The sequence below is a fragment of the Antennarius striatus genome, chromosome 11 (genome assembly GCF_040054535.1).
Source record: "Antennarius striatus isolate MH-2024 chromosome 11, ASM4005453v1, whole genome shotgun sequence".
NCBI classification, from domain to species: Eukaryota; Metazoa; Chordata; class Actinopteri; order Lophiiformes; family Antennariidae; genus Antennarius; species Antennarius striatus.
In genome coordinates this window covers 16,558,632-16,578,830 of record NC_090786.1, presented here as the reverse complement: position 1 = coordinate 16,578,830, position 20,199 = coordinate 16,558,632, and the positions used below count along the sequence as shown (strand labels likewise).

At 40.2% G+C, this 20,199-nt stretch overlaps 2 protein-coding genes across 4 annotated transcripts; one reads left to right on the top strand and one right to left on the bottom strand.

Annotated features, from left to right (window-relative positions):
- Positions 1-12,081: 12,081 nt before the first annotated feature.
- Positions 12,082-14,919, top strand: mad2l1bp (MAD2L1 binding protein). The gene is made up of 3 exons (XM_068327231.1): positions 12,082-12,261; positions 13,668-13,951; positions 14,050-14,919. The coding sequence occupies exons 1-3, from the start codon at positions 12,156-12,158 to the stop codon at positions 14,575-14,577; spliced, it is 918 nt and encodes a 305-aa protein (XP_068183332.1). The 5' UTR covers positions 12,082-12,155; the 3' UTR covers positions 14,578-14,919.
- A 189-nt stretch (positions 14,920-15,108) lies between these two features.
- Positions 15,109-20,088, bottom strand: ephx5 (epoxide hydrolase 5). 3 transcript variants are annotated; one of them, XM_068327230.1, is made up of 10 exons: positions 20,018-20,075; positions 18,446-18,907; positions 17,448-17,661; positions 17,164-17,344; positions 16,842-17,051; positions 16,634-16,763; positions 16,118-16,329; positions 15,820-15,928; positions 15,588-15,713; positions 15,109-15,508 (listed from the first exon to the last, which is right to left on the bottom strand). In XM_068327230.1, exons 2-10 carry the CDS (start codon positions 18,469-18,471, stop codon positions 15,307-15,309), a joined length of 1,410 nt encoding a protein of 469 aa, XP_068183331.1. In that variant the 5' UTR covers positions 18,472-18,907; positions 20,018-20,075; the 3' UTR covers positions 15,109-15,306. The 3 variants fall into 3 exon arrangements, with proteins under 3 accessions (XP_068183331.1, XP_068183329.1, XP_068183330.1); XM_068327228.1 differs by lacking the exon at positions 18,446-18,907 and having other exon boundaries at positions 20,018-20,088; XM_068327229.1 differs by lacking the exons at positions 18,446-18,907; positions 20,018-20,075 and adding an exon at positions 17,885-18,434.
- Between the last annotated feature and the right edge of the window lie 111 nt (positions 20,089-20,199).

The window sequence follows — 20,199 nt, the reverse complement described above, 5'->3', positions numbered from 1 at the left end:
GCTTGTAGCTGGAATGGCAAACAATATGAAATAAAAAGCTGACACATTTAATGGCAACCAGCAGAAAACAGAATTCTTTATGGCTGCTCTTCCTAGCCTGAAGGCCAAGCAGAAAGACGGCGTTCCATCCACATATTGTCATGAAGCTGCAGTGTCTTAACAGCAAGAGAGCTGCCATAAATCATTCAGATTATCATGGTGAGAGTCAAAATGTACATTGTGTTCAGCAAGCGAAACAGACACGGTGCCGCCACCCACACACACACAAGTTGTCGGCCATGCTCCATTGCCTTTATTGATACATAGCTACCAAGGCGATATGTTGGTGTTAAAATACTCCCAAGCTTGTAAAGAATTTCAGTTCGAGGCAGCGGCGACTTCAACCAGTTCCAAGTCATTTACAACATTTGGTGTGCCCAAATAGCAATCTGAGGCTTTACAGGCTCAACTAAAGTGGGAAGTATTTTCCTACCTTTATGGCATTATTGTGGTTGTAGAAAGTGAACGACTAAAATTAGCCATTTATAGAACTATTTCACTGGGGCATTCCATTTCTGTTTCGAATGACCCATGACACATGTTTGCAATTTTTGATTTGGATGGTTAAAAAAAACAAAAACTGACATATTTCAGAAGCATTCTTCTGTTAAGGCACTGGACTAATGCCCCACATTGTCATGGATTATCATAAAGAGGCCGAGGAGAAAATCTCACATACAGAGGGGTCGCAGGCAACACTGCAAAAACAATTTTCCCCAATCTTTCAACCTCCTCTTTTTACTGGAGGGAGAAACATGTCCAACTCCAGCACCCCCTCTTTCATTGGCAGTTGAGACAGGAGAAATCCTTTCTTCTAATAAAGAAGGAGAAGCATCGACCCCTGCCCCTGCACTTAATTAAAAAGGATTCTTCACAGACTTCATTAGAGGTGAGGAGCAGCCTGGCAGATTAATGCACTGTGTCGGTTTCCTCAACACAACAGAGCGGGTGAGATACACTCATTTTCTCCTCGCATACGAAAGGAAGTTGCTCTCGGACACACCCAGTCGGTATGTGTGCTACAAGGATTAAATTTTTTAAAAAGTCTGCCATCAGATTGAGGTAGCTGGCAAACGTCCTGTAATTAACTGTGACCTAAACCAGCATTCGGGTTTAGACATCATTAGGGGTCACTTTAATAAAATGCTTAATGGATTTTCCTCAGTATTTTGACATTTCAGGTTCCCATCTTGGATAATATGCATTTCAAAACCCTGGCATGCCAGACCAACCAATCACTCTCTCTGGCAGCCCATCAGCCTTGAGAGGAGGAGAGATTTGCAAACAAAACGGGTACGGTCAGATACTGGAACCAGATCATTCAAGGTTCATGTCTTTGAAAAAGCAGCGTTTATGTTCCTGATTGCTGCTCTTTATTAAAGTTAAAATGAGTGATGCATATAGAAAAAAGTAAATTAAGGTGTGGAAAATGACATGAATACTAGAGTGATTGGTTATATTGCATTATGTTAACTCACTGTTGCCGTGTTCAGTCTTTTCTGATACTCACCGGCCTTTTGTGATTTGTGTGTGCTAAATATGATACATATAGCTCACTTCTAGGAATATGATGTTGCTGTATGGCTGTCTTGATACGGACGGATCTGTATTTGTCCATGTATACAAATAATGAGTAAAACTTCAAAAATTTTCATTTATCATTTGTGTCAGATTGGTTTAACACCTGTTATCTTATTGATACATAATTTACTGTTTATTTTACAGCTCTTGTCAGGTAATTAACAAGCATTAATGAGACCCGTGACACATTCTCCCAATGTTTTACAAAAATAAATGAGTGATGCACCCTAAATTAAATAATGAAAAACCATTACAGTCTGGATCCAAGATTTACTGGCACATGAACAACTAAAGGTAAGCTGTTGATGTGATAATGTAAATGTCAAGAGATGCTGTTACGACAAACTATGTATAAACTGCTGATGGTAGGAGGTAGATTGACATTTAACAGAGCCAGGTTCAACACATTCATGGTTTAAGTTGTGTCACTGCACTGATTGTAGTACGATTGAGACAAATACACTTCTGGGATCAAAGAAAACACTGTGGTTCATTTTATCTCACTGTTCTTCCATCCACATTGTGCTGCAAATGGATTTGAGAATGTACAACTAAGAATCAACCTAATGCAACAATACTTCATCTGAGTTTCAGTTAGGATTCATGCAAAGATCGTCATGTGTGACTGTGTGCACCAGCAGTAGAGAACCATCACGTATTACCCTCTTATTTCCTTTTTGTTCTCTCAAACTGTTGCCATCTCCGTCTGGTAAAAGGCTGCAGTGAAATCCATCTCATATTAATTATTTTCTCTTCCTCACATGCCCTGTAACCAATCTGGGAAGCTGACAATGAATAACTTTGCATTCTAAATCTCCTCTGAATACAGAATTCAAAATTATGTTTACGGTGTTCTTGGTCAACTTCTGTCCTTACTGCCTATTAAAAAAAATATTTAGCTCTCAGCTGTTGGAAGAATTGAATTAAAGACAATAAATGAGACTGGAAGACTGCTCTTCATTCCAAAAGCATGCACAAGAGATCAAACGCACGCTTATACACAGAGGATGAACTGACTTTTTAAAAGAAAAAACACACAAAGAGTATTCATCAAAAAAAGCAAAAATCCACTTTAAATAAATTTCACTAATGGAATAAGGCAACTACTTAGGCTGAATTCTAAACTGAGACAGGATGCACCTCTCTCTTCTGAACCTGTAATACCTGTGTAACATTCCATGCAGGAATCTCACTTATCATTTTTCACCAGGACAGAATGTAAATGTACAAGATGACAAATGCCAAATCCATAATGCATTCATCAAACACTTGAGTTACAGCAACACCAGTATCCCTGTCGGTCACCAGTATAGTGACCTTTGTGCCTCAGTGTCACATAGCATCATGCATCATAACAGGTGCTTCTACATGGATGGGTACAGCACTAAGCAAGGTCAGTGGAGATGGATGATATGGCCTCTGAGCATAAAGCTATCACTGCTCAAACATGCACACAGATTTACAACGGTTACTTTAATTATTATGCCAGACAGTCAGAAATGAAAGTGCCATATGTCAATAATCAAGACCTCTTAATTAGGAGCAGTGACAGCTGTTAATGAGTTCCAATATACTGTCAGGAATAAAGGTCTGTGGACCCATTAAATGTCATCAACTAACCACCATGCAGAATTAAAATGTTAATTATACAACATACACATATAGCAGATATTCATGTGTCAGATATTCAAAATTTTACATGAAAAAGCAATCTGACCTCATTCGCTCATCTTCTGGTGCAGCATCACTAGCTGCTGTTTCAAGTCAGTGGTACACAGAACTATTCTCCAATCTTTTAAAGGCTAGAACAATAGATTAAATGCATGCAAAGGATCTACTGCACTCATGTATGATGGCAAAAAGTCAGATAATACCTTTCATGACAGCCACACTGCCAATGCATTATGCGACAGGCTACTTGGCTGAATACGATGAGACCCAAACAGATGACATTTGGTGTTATCCAAGAGGTTGGGCACAAATTCAGCAGAGAAAAGGTGTTCAGAGTAAATTGGGAGCTGGCAAACGGTGGCATTTCTTTGTGGCAGCATGGGGAATAGAAAGGATGCTGATCCTGTTTCCACTTCACAGAGATCACATTGGGTTGAAAGGAGAAGTCATGTCCGTTCTGCTTCTCCTTATCTGAATAGCCAAACAGTGTGGCACAATAACTTTACAATCTTTACAAGAATCCAGCATTTGGATTCCATTTAAAATTAAACGAATACAGAATTGGATTTAAATGCCAGGTTGACCTTACTGCATGTGGAGGGTGTTTGTTCACAAGACTCACAGTGACACCCGCTGGCCTCATTTCTTTACTGCAAGCAGCAACATTTGTTAACACATCTTCTCTCGAATTTTGCTGCTTTGATGATTGGTGAAAAATTCTTAAAATCAAGATTTAATATTGGATTTCAAAACTCTACCCTATATTTGCCATAATGTGACTGGAAATTGGAAACAGCACGGGCAAAGTAAAAGGGCCACAAAAATGGACACAAATAGATAGGTTCTTGTCTGAATAAAATTATAATTATAACACTACTCCAAATTTTATTTTGAATTATTTTTTCCGTGACTATTTTGTTGTCTTTATACATAGTCTGTGTCTGAATAATGCTGATGCTAATGCATTACGCCTGCAATGCCAATGCTAATAAAACCACACAGTAACCATTGTGGATCTGCAGTGTTCTCACTCTGTAGCCGGTTACCTATTAAAGAAACACCTGCACAAAAAGTTGCATTCCCAAAAGTATGTGCTACTCAGTGGAATTTCCCCTAGAAGAATGTGCAAATATTAATAATTCATTATGCATCTGTATTTACTGATATTCTGATTGCAAATGTATTATTCATCAATTTACAATAGGAATACAGTAGTGCTTTTTGAATCCTGGAAATAATTTATTAGATTATGTTTCAGAGAAAGTTTTAATTATGTAAAATATCATACTCAAAGCTTATAAAACATCAGGCTTGCATGTGATTGAATGGAAATGATCATAAATCATTTAAAAACCACTTCTTGCAGACACAATCCCCTGTTTTCTCTGACCCCTAATTTTACTCATAGTAAAAATCAACTGCAAAAAAAAGATCATAATATTTTTATTTCCCTCACAAATTATTGGTTTATGTTCCTTTTGTTGTTCAGGTCTGTAATGAGGCTAGCACAAATGTTCCATTAGACCCAGTATCAAATAAAATTATAAATAACTTAAAGGCTTATCTAGGTTGGTCCGGGATGTATCAGATCAGTCTGATCAGCTGTGACACCCAATCAGTTACTAATCAGGGGCACTTCAACCAGTCGCTCCTTAGAGCAGAAAGAATGGATGGCAAGACAAACAAGAACGACCTCCAAGGAGAGTCAAGAAACATTATCTGAATCAGTTGAAAAGCGCCTGAAGACATTCTGGTTATATGACTAAAGATAATTAAGAAAATATCATGAATTTGGAAATCTGAATATTAAACAGTTAGTGAAAACTCACAATTCACACAGACTGTTTTACATACACATGAACACTGTTACCTGGAGAATAATCTGAGTCTCTCTCCCTTTGCTAGCCCACTCCTGGGTCACTGCTAGAACCTGGAGGAGGGGGTAACAAGTGTTTATTATTATTATTATTATTATTATTATTATTATTATTATTATTATTATTGTTATTATTATTATTATTATTATTATTATTATTATTATTACTATTATTATTGTACAAAACATAACAGCCTTGTTTTTCATTAGCTGAGAATTACTCATTCTGATGAAGCCCCTCATTCACTTTCGCAGAAGATAAATGTTCACCATGGGTGACCTGGAGTAATCCTGAGAACACAATTCCTACAAATAAGTATCAGGCCAAGGTTGGGGTTGACAACGCTGTCTTGTACCTCCTCCACCATGTGCTCTCCTACCTGGACACCGGGGGCTGTGCCGTCAGAGTGCTCTTCTTTGACTTTTTGAGCACCGTCAACACCACCCAGCCCCAGCTCCTGCAGGATAAACTGACCTCCATGGCTGTGGACCCCTACCTTGTGAGCTGGATAACGGACTACCTAACGGACAGACCCAAGTACGTCCGTATGTGGGACTGTTTGTCTTCTATGGTGACCATCAGCACGGGGGCGCCACAGGGGACCGTGCTCTCCCCCATTCTCTTCACCCTCTACACATCGGACTTCAAGCACAACTCGGATACATGCCACATACAGAAGTACTCCGATGACACTGCGATTGTGGCATGTATCCGGGAGGGTGATGAGGGGGGGTACAGGGCATTGGTGGCTGACTTCGTGGAGTGGTGCCAACAGAACCAGCTCCAGCTCAACGTCTCCAAGACCAAGGAGATGGTTCTGGATTTCCAGCGGGCACATCCCTCTCCACAACCAGTGAACATCGAGGGCAGTGAGGTGGAGGTGGTATGAAACTGTAAGTGCCTGGGACTGCAGCTAGACAGCAGATTGGACTGGTCACTCAACTCGGACTGTGTGTACAAGAAGGGGCAGAGCAGGATGTACTTCCTGAGGAGGCTGGCCTCCTTCAACATCTGTCCTAAGCTCCTTCTCATGTTCTATCAGTCCGTAGTCTCCAGTGTGCTGCCATATGCCATTGTGTGTTGGGGTGGGGGGCCAGGAAAAGAGATATGGACAGTCTTAACAGACTCATCCGCAGAGCGGGCTCAGTGGTCGGGCTGAGCCTGGACTCTGTGGAGACAGTTCTGGGGAGCAGGACCATGTCTAAATTCAGGGCCATCATGAACAACACCAGCCACCCCCTACACACCGCCTTCTCCCAGCAGAGAAGCACCTTCAGCGGCAGACTGCTGTCACACAGCGCCTCCACAGAGAGGCTGAGGTCCTCCTTCGTGTCCCGTGCCATCAGGGGGCACAATGACTCTCTCAGGAGGAGCGGGGGGAGGTGGTGAGGTCAGCACGCGGTTAAATGGATTTAATTTAATTTTATACTGTTTATATTTTAATTTTATACTGTTTATATTTTTATTTTTATTTTTTTTAGTATATGTGCTGTTAATGCTACATGTGTCTGTTAGTTTAGTGAATGTCTTGTGGTATGTTCTGTTTTGTTTTTTCCTGGTATTTGGCTGAGCAGTGGATATGTGCAATTTTCTCCGGGATTATTGAAGTATCTATCAATGTGCATGTCAATGGCAAGTGATGACATTCAAAAAAGGACTGCAAACACAGGATTTTAAACATTTCTCCTTGAATTACATACTTGCTATTATAGTAGTCTGAGTTTCCAGCCAGGCTATCTTCCAGTAGCCATGTCAGCGCAGAGTCTCTGTAAGGAATGAAGCCTTGCTTCTTCATTTTTAACTGTCCTCCCACACTAAGATCAACTGGGAGGTCACAGAATTCAAACATTCAATCAGAAACCAAAATGTTTCAATAACACATAAAATGCTTTATTTGAAATTCTCAATTGCTCCATTACGGGAACAAAATATTGGCTAATGTTAATCCTTAATATTGAGTTTTATTGAGGTGTTAGGAAGAACTCATTTTGAGTTTGATTCAGTTTCATTATAATTTGATCAGAGCAGAAGTTAATTTGATGGGTTTTTTTAAAATTAAATCATATCAGTGAAAATTATGATAAAAATGTAAATAACGGCAAATTTAAAAAGTAATTTTAAGAGATAGGCTCAAGCTCCTCCTGACCCACACAAGTGGATGAAGCATTTAGAGAAAATGAATGTATAATATTACTTAATAAGTACACAAACTTCACAGCAAACTCAATTACCATAACACACCATAACACAATACTATGTGTTGTGGTGTGTTAGATATGTCAAGTCATTTACCCAGAGTCGACATCACACTGCCCAGGGTGACCACAGATTTGTTGATGTTGGCACCTTCCTTAAGCCTAGTGCCTGACGTCCGTATAGAATTGGCTCTCTCGCTGCCCACTAGGGCCCCGTCCACACGGAACTTGACGGAAGTTTTTGAAAACGCAACTTTTTTGTTGCGTTTACGCTTTCCGTGCACACGATAATAGAGATATCCAGAACGAAAACGCAATTTTTTGAAAGCGCTGGCCAAGGTGGATTTTTTTTTAAAACGATGGGTCTGCGTTGTCGTGTGGACGCCGTATCCGCAACTTTTTTTATCAGGGGGGCGTGTCCCTGGGACCAAAACCGCTGTGACGTCATGCATGTGACCCGTATCTACATGTACAAACGGAGCTAAAACCGGCTATTTTCTGATGTAAAACAGCTCCATATTGAAGATGCGCTGATAAACATGCTTTGCACGTAAATATTTCTTCATCTGTTTCTTTATTTATGTGTCATAAAGTTTATATATGTTTTTATTTATTTATTCATTCATTCATTCATTCATTCATTCACGTTTCTCGCCAAAGACGCCGACGCCAGTTCTGGGTCAGACGCGCTGTCTGCTGGTGGAGAACTCTGTGATGTAGGTGAACTCTGTGATGGAGGTCGTCCTTCAGGAGGAACACTGAATTTCCGCACGTCCCAGTCCTCTCTCCTGTCGTTCTCGGAGTTGTTCTGCTTATACACATGTTGATAAACGCACTGATACGGATACGTGTGGACGGAGATTTTTTTGAAAACGCTGTCATGTGAACGCGAATCGTTTTCAATGCGTTTTCAAAAAGTTGCGTTTTCAAAAAATTCCGGCATCGTGTGGACGGGGCCTAGGTTGATCTTACTCAGTCTCTCACGTGGCATCTCAGCATCAAACTACACCTGTGGCTCTCAATTTCTATAAATCCTTAAGACGCTACATCATAGACGAGTACACAAAATTAAATTCAAACTGGCAGCATGAGATGAAGTAGCAGGGATGCTTTTGAAGCACCATCGTTCACCTGGGTTAAGATGGTGAAGATAGTGTGAGAGCGACTGCTGACATTATTCATGCCTGTGCTGGATATTGTGCGGTTAGAATTGCAGAGAGCGATCAGGTCCTCTATGTCACTGTAATTGCAAACCAGGTGCTTTGACAGATCTATGTTAGAGTTATATTTTTCTCTGCATTAGAATTTTCACCAGTTTATACAAAATTAAAAACTGATATGGACACAGAGCATGAATAAAACTCTTACTCTGCATAAGGACCATCCAAGGGGTGTTCTCACACACGCAGTCCACCACCAGTAGGTGCGGTTTCCTTCCTAAGAAGGTCGAACACATGTTCATTATAGATCTCCAGGTAGCTGGTTTCAAGACAGGAGACACAAATATGCATGCACATTATGCCAGTAATGAAACAACATGAGAGCATATTTCTTTTTGGTGTAGCCTCACAGATAGCTGCCAGGTGAAGCGTTGGGAAATCAAATGGATCATAAGATCAGCTGATTCTTAAATGAATAAAGCCAAGCTGTTATTATTAAAGTAATTAAGGTGGGGTTGCCAAGTCAGTATTATATTATTCCAAGTACTACCACTTCCTTACAAGTATATAATGTGTTACCATGCTGGGATAAAGGTGCAAAAAAAACAATGAATAAATTGTCAGAGGTTTCACTTAAAGACCATGACCATTAACTAGGAAAAGAAAAACAATGGACGCCCTTCGAATATTACGTTTATATCCCTCTGATATGCTTTAAACCATTATTCAATCATGTACCCTAAAATCTGCCTCATGCAGATTAGAATAAATGGAACCACATGCTGCTATGATGGTGATGAAATGAAATACAGCCTTTTTAATAACTGCCATATCGCTTCTACTAGAACCAAGCATTTGAAACACTAAATTTGTGTTTTTCATGTTGTCAGCGGGAAAAAAATGGCTACCTAAACATTGGTACTGGTAACTTAATCCATTACCACACTCTTCTACAGTGGCCCTGAGGTACAAATCACAACAAATAATAAAGCATGAAAACAAATCAAAACGCACAACAGCAAAATACAACGACAAATTGTAAAACACAACAATTTGCATGTCAAATTGACATAAAAAACAGCAAATTGTATGCACAAATATGGTAAGTTGGAAACCGCAACACAAGAACCACAGCATCAATTTCTATCAGGAAATTTACTTGTCAAAGATCAGCAATGAATTTCAAATGCTTCTAATCAGCAATAATTATCAAGCAATTATCATCAATAACAACCAGATAAGCTGAACACTGAGGCTTTATTTTGTTTCAAAATAAAATGACTCTTATTTTGAATTAAAAAATAAAAGTGAAATTATTTCACCTCGGTAAAAGCAACTACAGCGCTGGATCCAGTATGTTATAAGAACACTGTCAGCTTTATATATGCTAGGGGGGGATCAAGTCCAGCATGGGCCAACATACAGAGCATGAAATGGTAGCTGGAAGGGTGTCAGTTCACCTTCTGAGTACCGCTGAGGTGTTCTGGCCTGTATTTTTGTGTAACACAGTGTGAATATGAATGCATCAAGTTTTAATGCTCAATTAAATGTGCAACTTTGAGGAAGCCCTGCGTTAAGTAGGAACATCCAAACCAGCATTACTATATGTATATGGTCTCTTACCTGACCTCTGTGTTGAACAACACAGCATCATTCTCGCCTTTTTGGGACATCTCACAGAACCAGTTCTGACATATCCGAGGGATTAAACTTTTGTCATCCTGACACATCAGAAGGAGAAAAGTATGCACTTAAAAGTAAGTGCTTAAAAAAGATAACTTTGCTCCTCCTTTGCTCTTTCAATTGGTTTGTCTATGTTAGGCCATGACCACAAGTCATCAATTGCAAAGATTAGTGAAGAATGCAAACACTACCTCATCTTATTTAATTATTGAAGCATGCAAGCAGCTTCCCTCTTGCTTTAATTACAGGGTAACTGATAGTACGTATTAAGAGCCATATATAATTATTGGGAATGTTGACAGCTGCCCTGCTGATGACCTTGCATGAGTCTCATAGCAGACAAGGAGAAACATCAGCGGTAATGTGAAATTTCTATTGCTGTGAAAGGTGAGGAGAGAGAAGCTGCAAGCTGCTGCCCTCATCACATTTTCTGATTAGTGGGGAGAAACAAGGAGAGAAGGCAGAGACTTCTGATGAGGCTGCCATCAGTCACCATATAATATGATAAGGAGTCGACGCCATGTGCACACAGGATTAGTACTACAAGGGTATTCTGCAATTTAATGTGTACAGTGTCAGAGTGAATATTGTGAGATTCTGAGTGTCCCTGGTGAATGATGGCCCATCGTAACACCTGCATATGTAGCACACAAGTTGTGAACCCTGCATAGTTTTACAGGACGAGAGGTTTTCATGGTCAATATTTCTTTTAGTTTTTAACCTTACAAACCAGGGCTGAGAGAGCTGATTGAAGGCCTTAGTGTGTGGCCCATCATGGTGTAAGATTTTCCTGAGCTTCTTTGGCCATATGCACAAATAATGAAAAATCTAAAAGCAAAAAAACATAAGTAGAGTATCACATTTTCTAAAAAAAAAAAAAAAAAAGGAAAAAAAAAAGCACTACATTGTACTGCGCTAAAAAATGTATGTAAAAATAAAAATAGGGAAAAATGTATAAACCTGCTCCTGGGATGCAAACGTGGGGCTTCTTTCATCAGTTGAAGCATACGAAAAGTGATATGAAAAGATTTTTCTTCTGTCTTTGAATTTGTCCCCCTGAAGAGACTCAAGTTTCAAATGCACAATCAATTCTTAATTTAGGGGGAAAAAAACATGAAAAAGTCAGTTCATTGCGTTTTTCATTGGTGATTAAGTATCTTATGAACAGATGTAGTGTTCCCCCTCATATGAATTATAACTTTTAAGGATAACAGTTTTTCTTTGTGGATAAATGAAAATAAACTAGTGTTTCATTATTTATTTATTTTTCTCCTTTAAATATAAAGTAATTTATTCTACCAATCTTTTGTTCATTGGATGAACTCGGACTGCAACCCGCACCAAAGCCATCATTCATCAAAATCAGCCACTTCTCTCACGGCGCTTCTTCCGAGCCCTGCAGCGTTTGCCACAGACAATTATCACGCATGGGCGTCTGTAAATCTGCAGTTCACAGACGAACCGCTAGGGGGTACTGCCGATCGATAAAATGATACACAGTGCTATACTGCATTGTTGTCTCTCTTTTTTTGTCTACATTTCCAAGGTGGCGTGTCTTATTTCTCTTAAATTAACAAAGCAGTATTTATACCAAGGTGAGGCGAATGTCTCTGATATTGTCAGGTCACTTTTACAATTGAGCAAACGTAAATTACTATTATGGGTTTCCGAGTGATGAACAAACTGGTGTTAAAATCCGTAGCAGTAAGAAACACATACGGCGTCACACAATATTGTTCAATGGACGGACGAGCGCCACAAGAGGGAGCCAGGGTCTACCATTTTCTCCCACGTAACTTGAAAGCAACGTTGTGTTGGTTTATGTTTCCCGTCATGCAGTGCGGTAACCCGGCAGCGGCATTCAAAACTGCGGTTGAAGGTTTGGACGTAGGAAGAACAAAGTCGAAAGGCGTGGAAAATAGATTATCTGTCACAGTACAGGCATTGAAATGAAGATTTTTCCTCTTTCATTTTTATTTTCATCAGAAGGAGAACAAAATACCACGAACAACACCGACGAAGAGGAAATCTCCGCTATGTCCTCCAGAGCTCCTGGTCAGTAAGAACACGCTGTGGGAACGGGACAGTCAGCTTGATGGTGGCAAAAAAAATAGTGTCAATAATGTTCTGCAAATATTCTGTGTCCAAATGACCCATAAGGGAGACGTGGTGTTTGGAGGAAGCTAGCATAACGTTACCCGGTTTTAGGGCTTATAACTGCTTTGTACTTAACTGTAGTGACATTAGTGGATTGGAGCTGAAATCGTCCATTTACTTCATCAATCAACAGTTTTGATGATTTATGGTGTTGAGTTTTTATGAAGTTGACGTCTCTAATAGTATCTGTGTCATGGGAAGGTTTGTAGATTTCTGTGTTTTTATTAACACAAAATCTTGTGGTCAAGACACTAGAAGATGTCCTGACCGCTAATGGGCATGTTTAGCATGTAAAGGACCTGTACTGCAATTCATGGTTAACAGGTGATAGAATCAGAACTAAGGCTTCCATCCTGCACGACAGAAAACAATAGTCGAATAATGAAATTGTGAACACAGGAGGTTTTGCAAATTTGTTATTATTGATAAGAAGATTACATTATTGTCAAGAGTTTGGGTACTTGGACCTTGGTATAAAGGAGGTTAGTGCATGGACAGTGAAACAGCTTGTGAAATAGTTTTCTGTAATCATTTTACCAGAGTTTGCACCTCAACCAGGAGGACTCATAACATTCTTCCACCCTGTTAATACCATGACGTCATGGGATTAAAAAATGTGTCACAATGCAAACGCATATACTGTATGAGATGTTTTCTCTCATCAAAGCTAAACAAACAGGACTTCATAAGAAGTGAGGTCAAATAATTAATTAAACTCTTTCAGTGAGAGCACTTTTCAGGAAACAGACTTTCACTGAAAGTATTTGATAACCATCAGTTATATTCCTTCATTTAAAATCTCACTTTGTCTAAATGAGTGAACTGCAGGCTGTCCATGAGTGGATGCTCCTTCTTTTTGTATGTGATAATCCAGTGTTATTAAGACGAAAGATAACATCCTACAGGCAAACAATACAACCAATAATCCGCAAATTGTCTTCAGTGTCTGAGGACCTGGAACAGGACTTTGCTGTTGAGTTTTTCAGTTTTGTTCTTTGGCTCATTTGAACACCATAGTGCTATCTAGTTCTGGAAAGCAGGAATCTGCATCCAATATCTCCAGAACTCTGAAATTCAGACCTAACAATATAGATGGGTAGATGGCACTAAGAGTAGACAAAGGTGAAATTATATATTTGTGATTTTCTTCCAGCTTTTCTTCCACCACAGCCATACAGTAGAAAATGGGACCATAGCCTATTTTGAAATGCTGGCAGTGCTAGAGTTCATTTAACTGGATGAAATTGTGCAAAACATGTCATTACTCACCCTAATTCAATTACCCTCCTCTTCATTTGGGACAGAGAACACACAGGAAGAGCTGACTCCTGACCAGTCAAGTTTAATGGATTCCATCGTGACTGCCAGTAAACAAGACCTTAATAGAAAGGAAAGTGATGCTGCCGTTGTGAGAACAGCGCAGGAGGAAGGTCATGTGAACGTGGTCTTCCCCGGCACAGTTACTCAAGATGGTTGCTGCCGCTTTGTCAGTGAGATCCTCAAATGCATTCTCTATCAGCGCCAGCAACTACCCATGACATATGACCAGCTCGTGTACTCTCAGAAGAAACGGCAAGCCTCAATGCAGGTGATAAGGAAAACATGTTATATGCTGCACATCATGTTCACATGAAAAAATGTTATGGAGGTGACATTAAATTTAATGTACAAATGTTTTTTCCGCAGGATCAAGATGTAGTGAGCCGGAGACCGATTCAGTTTGCAGACATAGAGTGGCGCAAGTCTCAGCAAACTCTTCAGGAGCTGGAGGAGGTGCTGCAGCAGCTGGAGGTGTTATTTTCCCTTAGCAGGGTGCCCCGTGTGCTGCTGCTAATGGGTGGCTCCCTTATTCTCCCCAAGGAACTGTATGAGATCAACATGGAGGCTTTGGTTGTGGCTGGAGGAGATCAATGTCTGCAGGCATCCTCCTGCTTAAGGAAGCTCTTCCATACTCTTTTTGTGGCTGACCTTCTGTCTGACAGCAGACCTGTTCGTTTAATGTCTACCACCATCTTGGCACTGGCTCACAGGGATTGCGGTGTTGCTTGGTTCCGCCCTAAACTACAATTCAAAGTACCAACCCGAGTAAAGAACCACAAGATCATTCTTTCTTCTGATCTCAGCACCCATAAAGAACCAAGGACAGAGGGATCAGACTGGCAGGATTATGTGTGGTTTCAGACGCCCGTGACTATTAAGGGATTTAGTAAATGACCCATAACAAGAGGATCTCAGCCGTCATTCTGGAACCTGTATACCCAAATTGCATTTTAATGGTGGTTGGAGTGGGTTTTGATCCTTATTATTTTAAGCGTCCGTATTTAAATTATTAGTTTGACTGCCCAATCAGAGGGAGCATAAGTTTACTCTCGTTCATCCGTGTATAAACGGGGTAGTCATTCTGTGTCATTGAAACCTCTGTAGAGAATTGAATGAAATTTCAGGCATACAAAATTTTGCTAATTTTTAGGTATATATCAACTACAATGATTCTTGTTCTATGATGGGGGATGTGGTCCTATTGGCAAAATCTTTCTAATAGTTTACTTTCTAATTTGTGGACACGTTCAATTTTGTGCGTGTGATTAAAAGTATATGTTGAAACAATAGCAATTTTGTTGGATTTTTGATAGTCTATAATAGTGAAACAATGATTTGTCAAGGATTTACTGTCAGGACATTAGTACTTAATGTATGTTGATAAAAAATGTACAATATCTAAAAATTCTAAGGCTGTATAACACAAAAAAAACTATGGTGCAATATGTTTTTAATTTACATCTTGAATATTTTGTCTTACATTGCTTTCTGTATTGAAGTCTTTGAATACATTGCAGTGCCAGTAGTGTCTGTGAATGTACAGTATGTTTACATTTTTATTCTGTGAAAGATTTTGATGTGCAGTGCAGTGATAAGAAAGAACATATATTCATGATTATAGTTTCAGAACTTCTCTACTTTTCTGACAAACTGGACAAGGTCACCGGCAAGTAGCTGGGGTTCCTCAAAGGCAGCAAAGTGACCACCTCGAGGCATAAACGTGTAGGAGTAGATGTTCCGATACCTAAGTTCTGCCCATGACTTAGGGCAGTGCATCAGCTCCCCAGGGAAGGCAGCGAGTCCAGTAGGCACAAATATTTCTGTCCTGAAATAAAAGGTGAAACTTTACCTGTTACATTATGAATTTCAAAAAGTGAAAACAATAAAATAATTCGGCCACATACTTTGCATCCACTCTTTTATCAGGATTACTCTTGAAGTTCTCTTTGTAGAAGCGCATGGAAGAAACAATAGAGCCTGTGGTCCAATAGATCATGACATTAGTGAGGAGGTCATCCAGGCTGAACATCCTGTGAAAAAGCCAGAGAGCAGCCATTTAATAATTAGTCCATCAAACCTTGTTGACTTCGCTATATAAATATGCTGAAAAAGGCTACATGGAATGCAGAATTGTACCTCTCCAGCCCACCATCTGCTAGATCTCTGTTCTTCAAGTTAGTCCAGGATGAGAATTTCTCCAGAATATAGGCTGCCAAGCCTACTGGAGAGTCGTTCAGTCCACATCCTGTTCATACGGTCAAGGACATATTAAAAAAGTTAAAATAACGAATACTCCAATTACAAAATACTTCAACAGTTTGTTTATCCGTGTAACTTCTCTTAAATTCAATGCAGAGCATTGGATCGGTCTGTGACTCATCAATAGTGTCAATGTGATAAGCAGAATTTGTACATTTTTAGTGTAATTTCTTGCCTGCAGTGTCTGGTTTAGTGGCCTGGATGTGAAAGTAGCCTGATTCCTTCAGAATCTCCCACACGTTCTTCTCCAAGTAAGGGAATAGTCGCTGAACGTCTTCCCGACCTAAGCCCACCAGGAAGGGCAGATAAGGACCAATCATGAGTGTCAGCAGCAGTTTGAATCCCCTTCTTACAGTGAACATGTTTAAATGCAGTCCTTTCACACATCTGGAAAAGATTGTAAAAAAATTACATAAGATAAGAAACATTTAAATGTGTGTTTTCAAGTGTTAATTTGTAGCCAGACATTCTAAATGAAGTTTTTATTTTGCCAAAATAATGTTTTCCCTCCAGTCCATAATTTCTAGTGTCACTTGTTTTTAGTTATTTCAGCATGATGCACATTGAGAGCTCTGTTTCACAATTTATGAACGCATGACACAATGCTACCTTTACAAAAAACAAAGGGAGCAGCAGTAATGCTATTGCAATGATAATGTATGGAGTGTGGGAGCTTGTTTTGCCGTCTTACTGAGGCTTCATCTGTGCCATGTTGGTGGTGATGAGGGAGCCCCAGTCTCCTCCCTGCAGATAGAACTGGGAGAACCCTAATCGCTCCATCAGTGTCAGGAAAATACGTGCGGCGGCGAGGCTGTCAAATCCTGAAAAGATAGAGGAAACACATCAACGCACTTCTGCTAAGGAAGCTGCAATACACCTGTTTACAAAGAATCACCTACCTTGTTTCTGAGGAGCATCTGAGAAACCATAACCTGGCAAAGATGGGCAAATAACTTCAAATACAAGATCATCCTGGTTCTCTGTGAGAAGTGGAATAATCTTGTAGAACTCATAGAAGGACCCGGGCCACCCATGAACGAGCATAAGAGGAAGTATCCTCTGATTCTTCTGATGTGATGGTCGCACATGGATGTAATGAACATCCAGTCCTGCAAGAAAAGCAAAGGCATCACTGTAGATAAATTAATAGTGGCAGAATATGCATATTAGTAGGGATTACTCCAGAACAAAGATTGATTCTGTAGGTGACTGTATGCGTACCCTCTATTTTAGTTTTGAAATGAGGATACTTGTTCAGAACTGCCACCTGCTTTTTCCAGTCAAACTCATTTCTCCAATAGGAAACCACTTTCTTGAGATAAGTGGAATTGAAGCCATACTGAAAGCCACTATCTTCCAAGGGATTGGTGTAGCGGGCTCTGTCGATGCGCTCATGAAGATCCTATTGGGCATAAATGCATTACTGTTTTATTACTGGCCTGTATGCTGCTTTTAATCTGGTAGGTAACAATGCCAAGTTAGAAAATTTGACAGATAAAAAGAACCTTAATCTCTTCATCTGAGGTTTGCACTTTGAAGGGATAGATTTTGTCATCCACTGACAGTGGTTTATTTCCTGCTCCCCACCATCCTTCACCAAGAGGAATACTTTTTACTTGTCTCCTTTTGTGCCAAATGAATGCCAGCATCCCACCTGCTGCCACAGCTGAGCTTATTATAATCTGCTGCTGGACTGTATCCAAGGCAAAGAAAGAATCCCTGCAAGGTTTAGAAAACATTAGAAAACTTCTCTAGAGATGTCAACAACTCTGACATTGTTATACTTAATTTTGATTTAGCCACATGTGAATATGAGGTTTAAAGTAAAGCCCTATCTCAGTTGTTCACTTTGAATGTTAGCACTCATTGCAACTGATTGTCGTGAATGTGCCGACCATGTCATACTTTGGTAAGTATTTTTTTCTGTTAGGGTTATATTTACATCAGGGAAAAGTCTTGCCAGAACTCCAGGACTTTCATCACTGCTGACCCAAAAGCAGTAGAAAAGTTGATGCCAGTAATTCAAAACCATCCAGAAAACAGTAATTTTGGATGCTGTTCTGTTTTCTCTCTTTTTCTTTTTTTTTTGCAACCTCTGTTTAATAAAGGAATAGCACATCAACCTTTGATTAATAAAGTATATACCTTTGGACCACATGTATCAGCAATATGTCTGGAGGTGGACAAATGGAGCAATGCAGAAAAAAGCACCCTATAGAGAAACGTAGCTGTGTGATGCACTGGAGCTGCTTTGCTTTGCAGAGAATAACCCTAACCTGAACCTGCAGAAAGTACAGGATAAGGAGGGTTCTATCAGGCATGAGAAAATCTTCAAAGAAAAAAGTCTGGCCTTCTGTGAGGAAGATGAAAATGACTGGAAAATGACTGGAAATGATTCCAAGTTCAAGTAGCCATCATAGCTGACTGATTTAAGTCCAATAAGAAACCTGTTGTGGAAGCTGAAGAACACGAATGTAGCAAAAAATCAGGGAATATTACTCACATTTGTGAGCAGCAGTATAGTTTCATGCCAAAAAAGAGTACTACAGATGCCGTATTTGCTTTGAGGATGTTGATAGAGAAGTACAGAGAAGGCCAGAGGGAGCTGCATTGTGTTTTTGTAGATCTGGAGAAAGCTTATGACAGGGTGCCCAGAGAGGAACTGTGGTATTGTATGAGGAAGTCTGGAGTGGCAGAGAAGTATGTTAGAGCAGTGCAGGACATGTATGAGGACTGTAAGACAGTGGTAAGGTGTGCTGTAGGTGTGACAGAGGAGTTCAAGGTGGAGGTGGGACTGCATCAGGGATCAGCTCTGAGCCCCTTCTTGTTCGCTATGGTGATGGGCAGGCTGACAGACGAGGTTAGACAGGAATCTCCATGGACTATGATGTTTGCAGATGACATTGTGATCTGAGGTGAGAGCAGGGAACAGGTGGAGGAGAAGCTAGGGAGGTGGAGGTTTGTCCTGGAAAGGAGAGGAATGAAGGTTAGCCGCAGTAAGACAGAGTACATGTGTGTGAATGAGAGGAACCCAAGTGGAAGAGTGAAGTTACAGGGAGAAGAGATCAAGAAGGTCAACAGTCCAGAGCAATGGAGAGTGTGGAAAAGAGGTGAAGAAGCGTGTACAGGCAGGATGGAACGGGTGGAGAAAAGTGTCAGGTGTGATGTGTGATAGAAGAGTTTCAGCTAAAATGAAAGAAAAGGTGTACAAAACTGGTGATACCACAGTTTTTGTCTAGAGACAGTGTCACTGAGGAACAGACAGGAGACAGAGCTGGAGGTAGCAGAGATGAAGATGCTGAGGTTCTCTCTGGGAGTGACCAAGATGGATAGGGTCGGGAATGAGTGCATTAGAGGGACAGCACAGGTTAGAGATTTTGGAGATAAAGTCAGAGAGGCCAGACTGAGATGGTTTGGACATGTCCAGAGGAGAGATAGTGAATATATTGGTAGAAGGATGCTGAGTTTTGAACTGCCAGGCAGGAGGCCTAGAGGAAGACCAAAGAGGAGGTTTATGGATGTAGTGAAAAAGGACATGAAGGTAGTTGGTGTGAGAAAGAGGATGCAGCAGACAGGGTTAGATAGAGGCAACTGATTCGCTGTGGCGACCCCTGAAGGGAAAAGCCAAAAGGAGAAGAAAAAGATTACAGAACTGGAGTCCTTTGACCATGAGGACTACCAGATTCCTGAGGAATGCTGCCAGGAGCTGGGCTGGATATCCATTGTGTTTGCAGCAGGTCAGAGCAGCCAAAGGTTAGTCACAAGCTCTTCATTAAGAGGCTGCGTCATTTTGAGGCCGCAGTCAAATGAGACTTTTTTGAAATACCTGTTGCATTCTGCTATTAAACTCATCTTGTGTCTTTCAGTTGATGCAGCTGATAAAGTGTATATTTTGGCAATATGGACCAACTCTCCATCTGACATTGTAATTTTGTTGTACCATCTCTATAATGATAAATAAAGATCTTTAAATCTTAATCTTTAATCTACTTTACGTTGGTTTCAGAGTAACCAACCAAAATACATTCGGTTCAAATTTCATATCATGATGAAAGTTGATTTAAAGCATACTTACTTCAAACACTGCAGTCTCTGCATTGCGCAGTTCAAAAAGTACATTTTCACAGACAGGAAGAAGAACAAGGGTCAAGACAACAAAGGAAGAAAGGTTTTTGTCAGGGAAGTTGCTGATTGGCTGAGCTTCGTGCCACGCCCTTCTACGTCACTGCCGTTACGTAGTTTATATAAGCAGGAAAA

Coding starts and splice junctions, on each gene's coding strand:
- mad2l1bp (XM_068327231.1), top strand. CDS start 12,156: ATGAAGATTTTTCCTCTTTCATTTTTATTTTCATCAGAAGGAGAACAA. Junction 12,262..13,667: donor TATGTCCTCCAGAGCTCCTG/GTCAGTAAGAAC, acceptor CATTTGGGACAG/AGAACACACAGGAAGAGCTG. Junction 13,952..14,049: donor AACGGCAAGCCTCAATGCAG/GTGATAAGGAAA, acceptor TTTTTTCCGCAG/GATCAAGATGTAGTGAGCCG.
- ephx5 (XM_068327228.1), bottom strand. CDS start 20,061: ATGTACTTTTTGAACTGCGCAATGCAGAGACTGCAGTGTTTGAA. Junction 16,764..16,841: donor AGATGCTCCTCAGAAACAAG/GTAGGTGATTCT, acceptor CTATCTTTTCAG/GATTTGACAGCCTCGCCGCC. Junction 15,714..15,819: donor GCAGATGGTGGGCTGGAGAG/GTACAATTCTGC, acceptor GCTTTTTCACAG/GATGTTCAGCCTGGATGACC.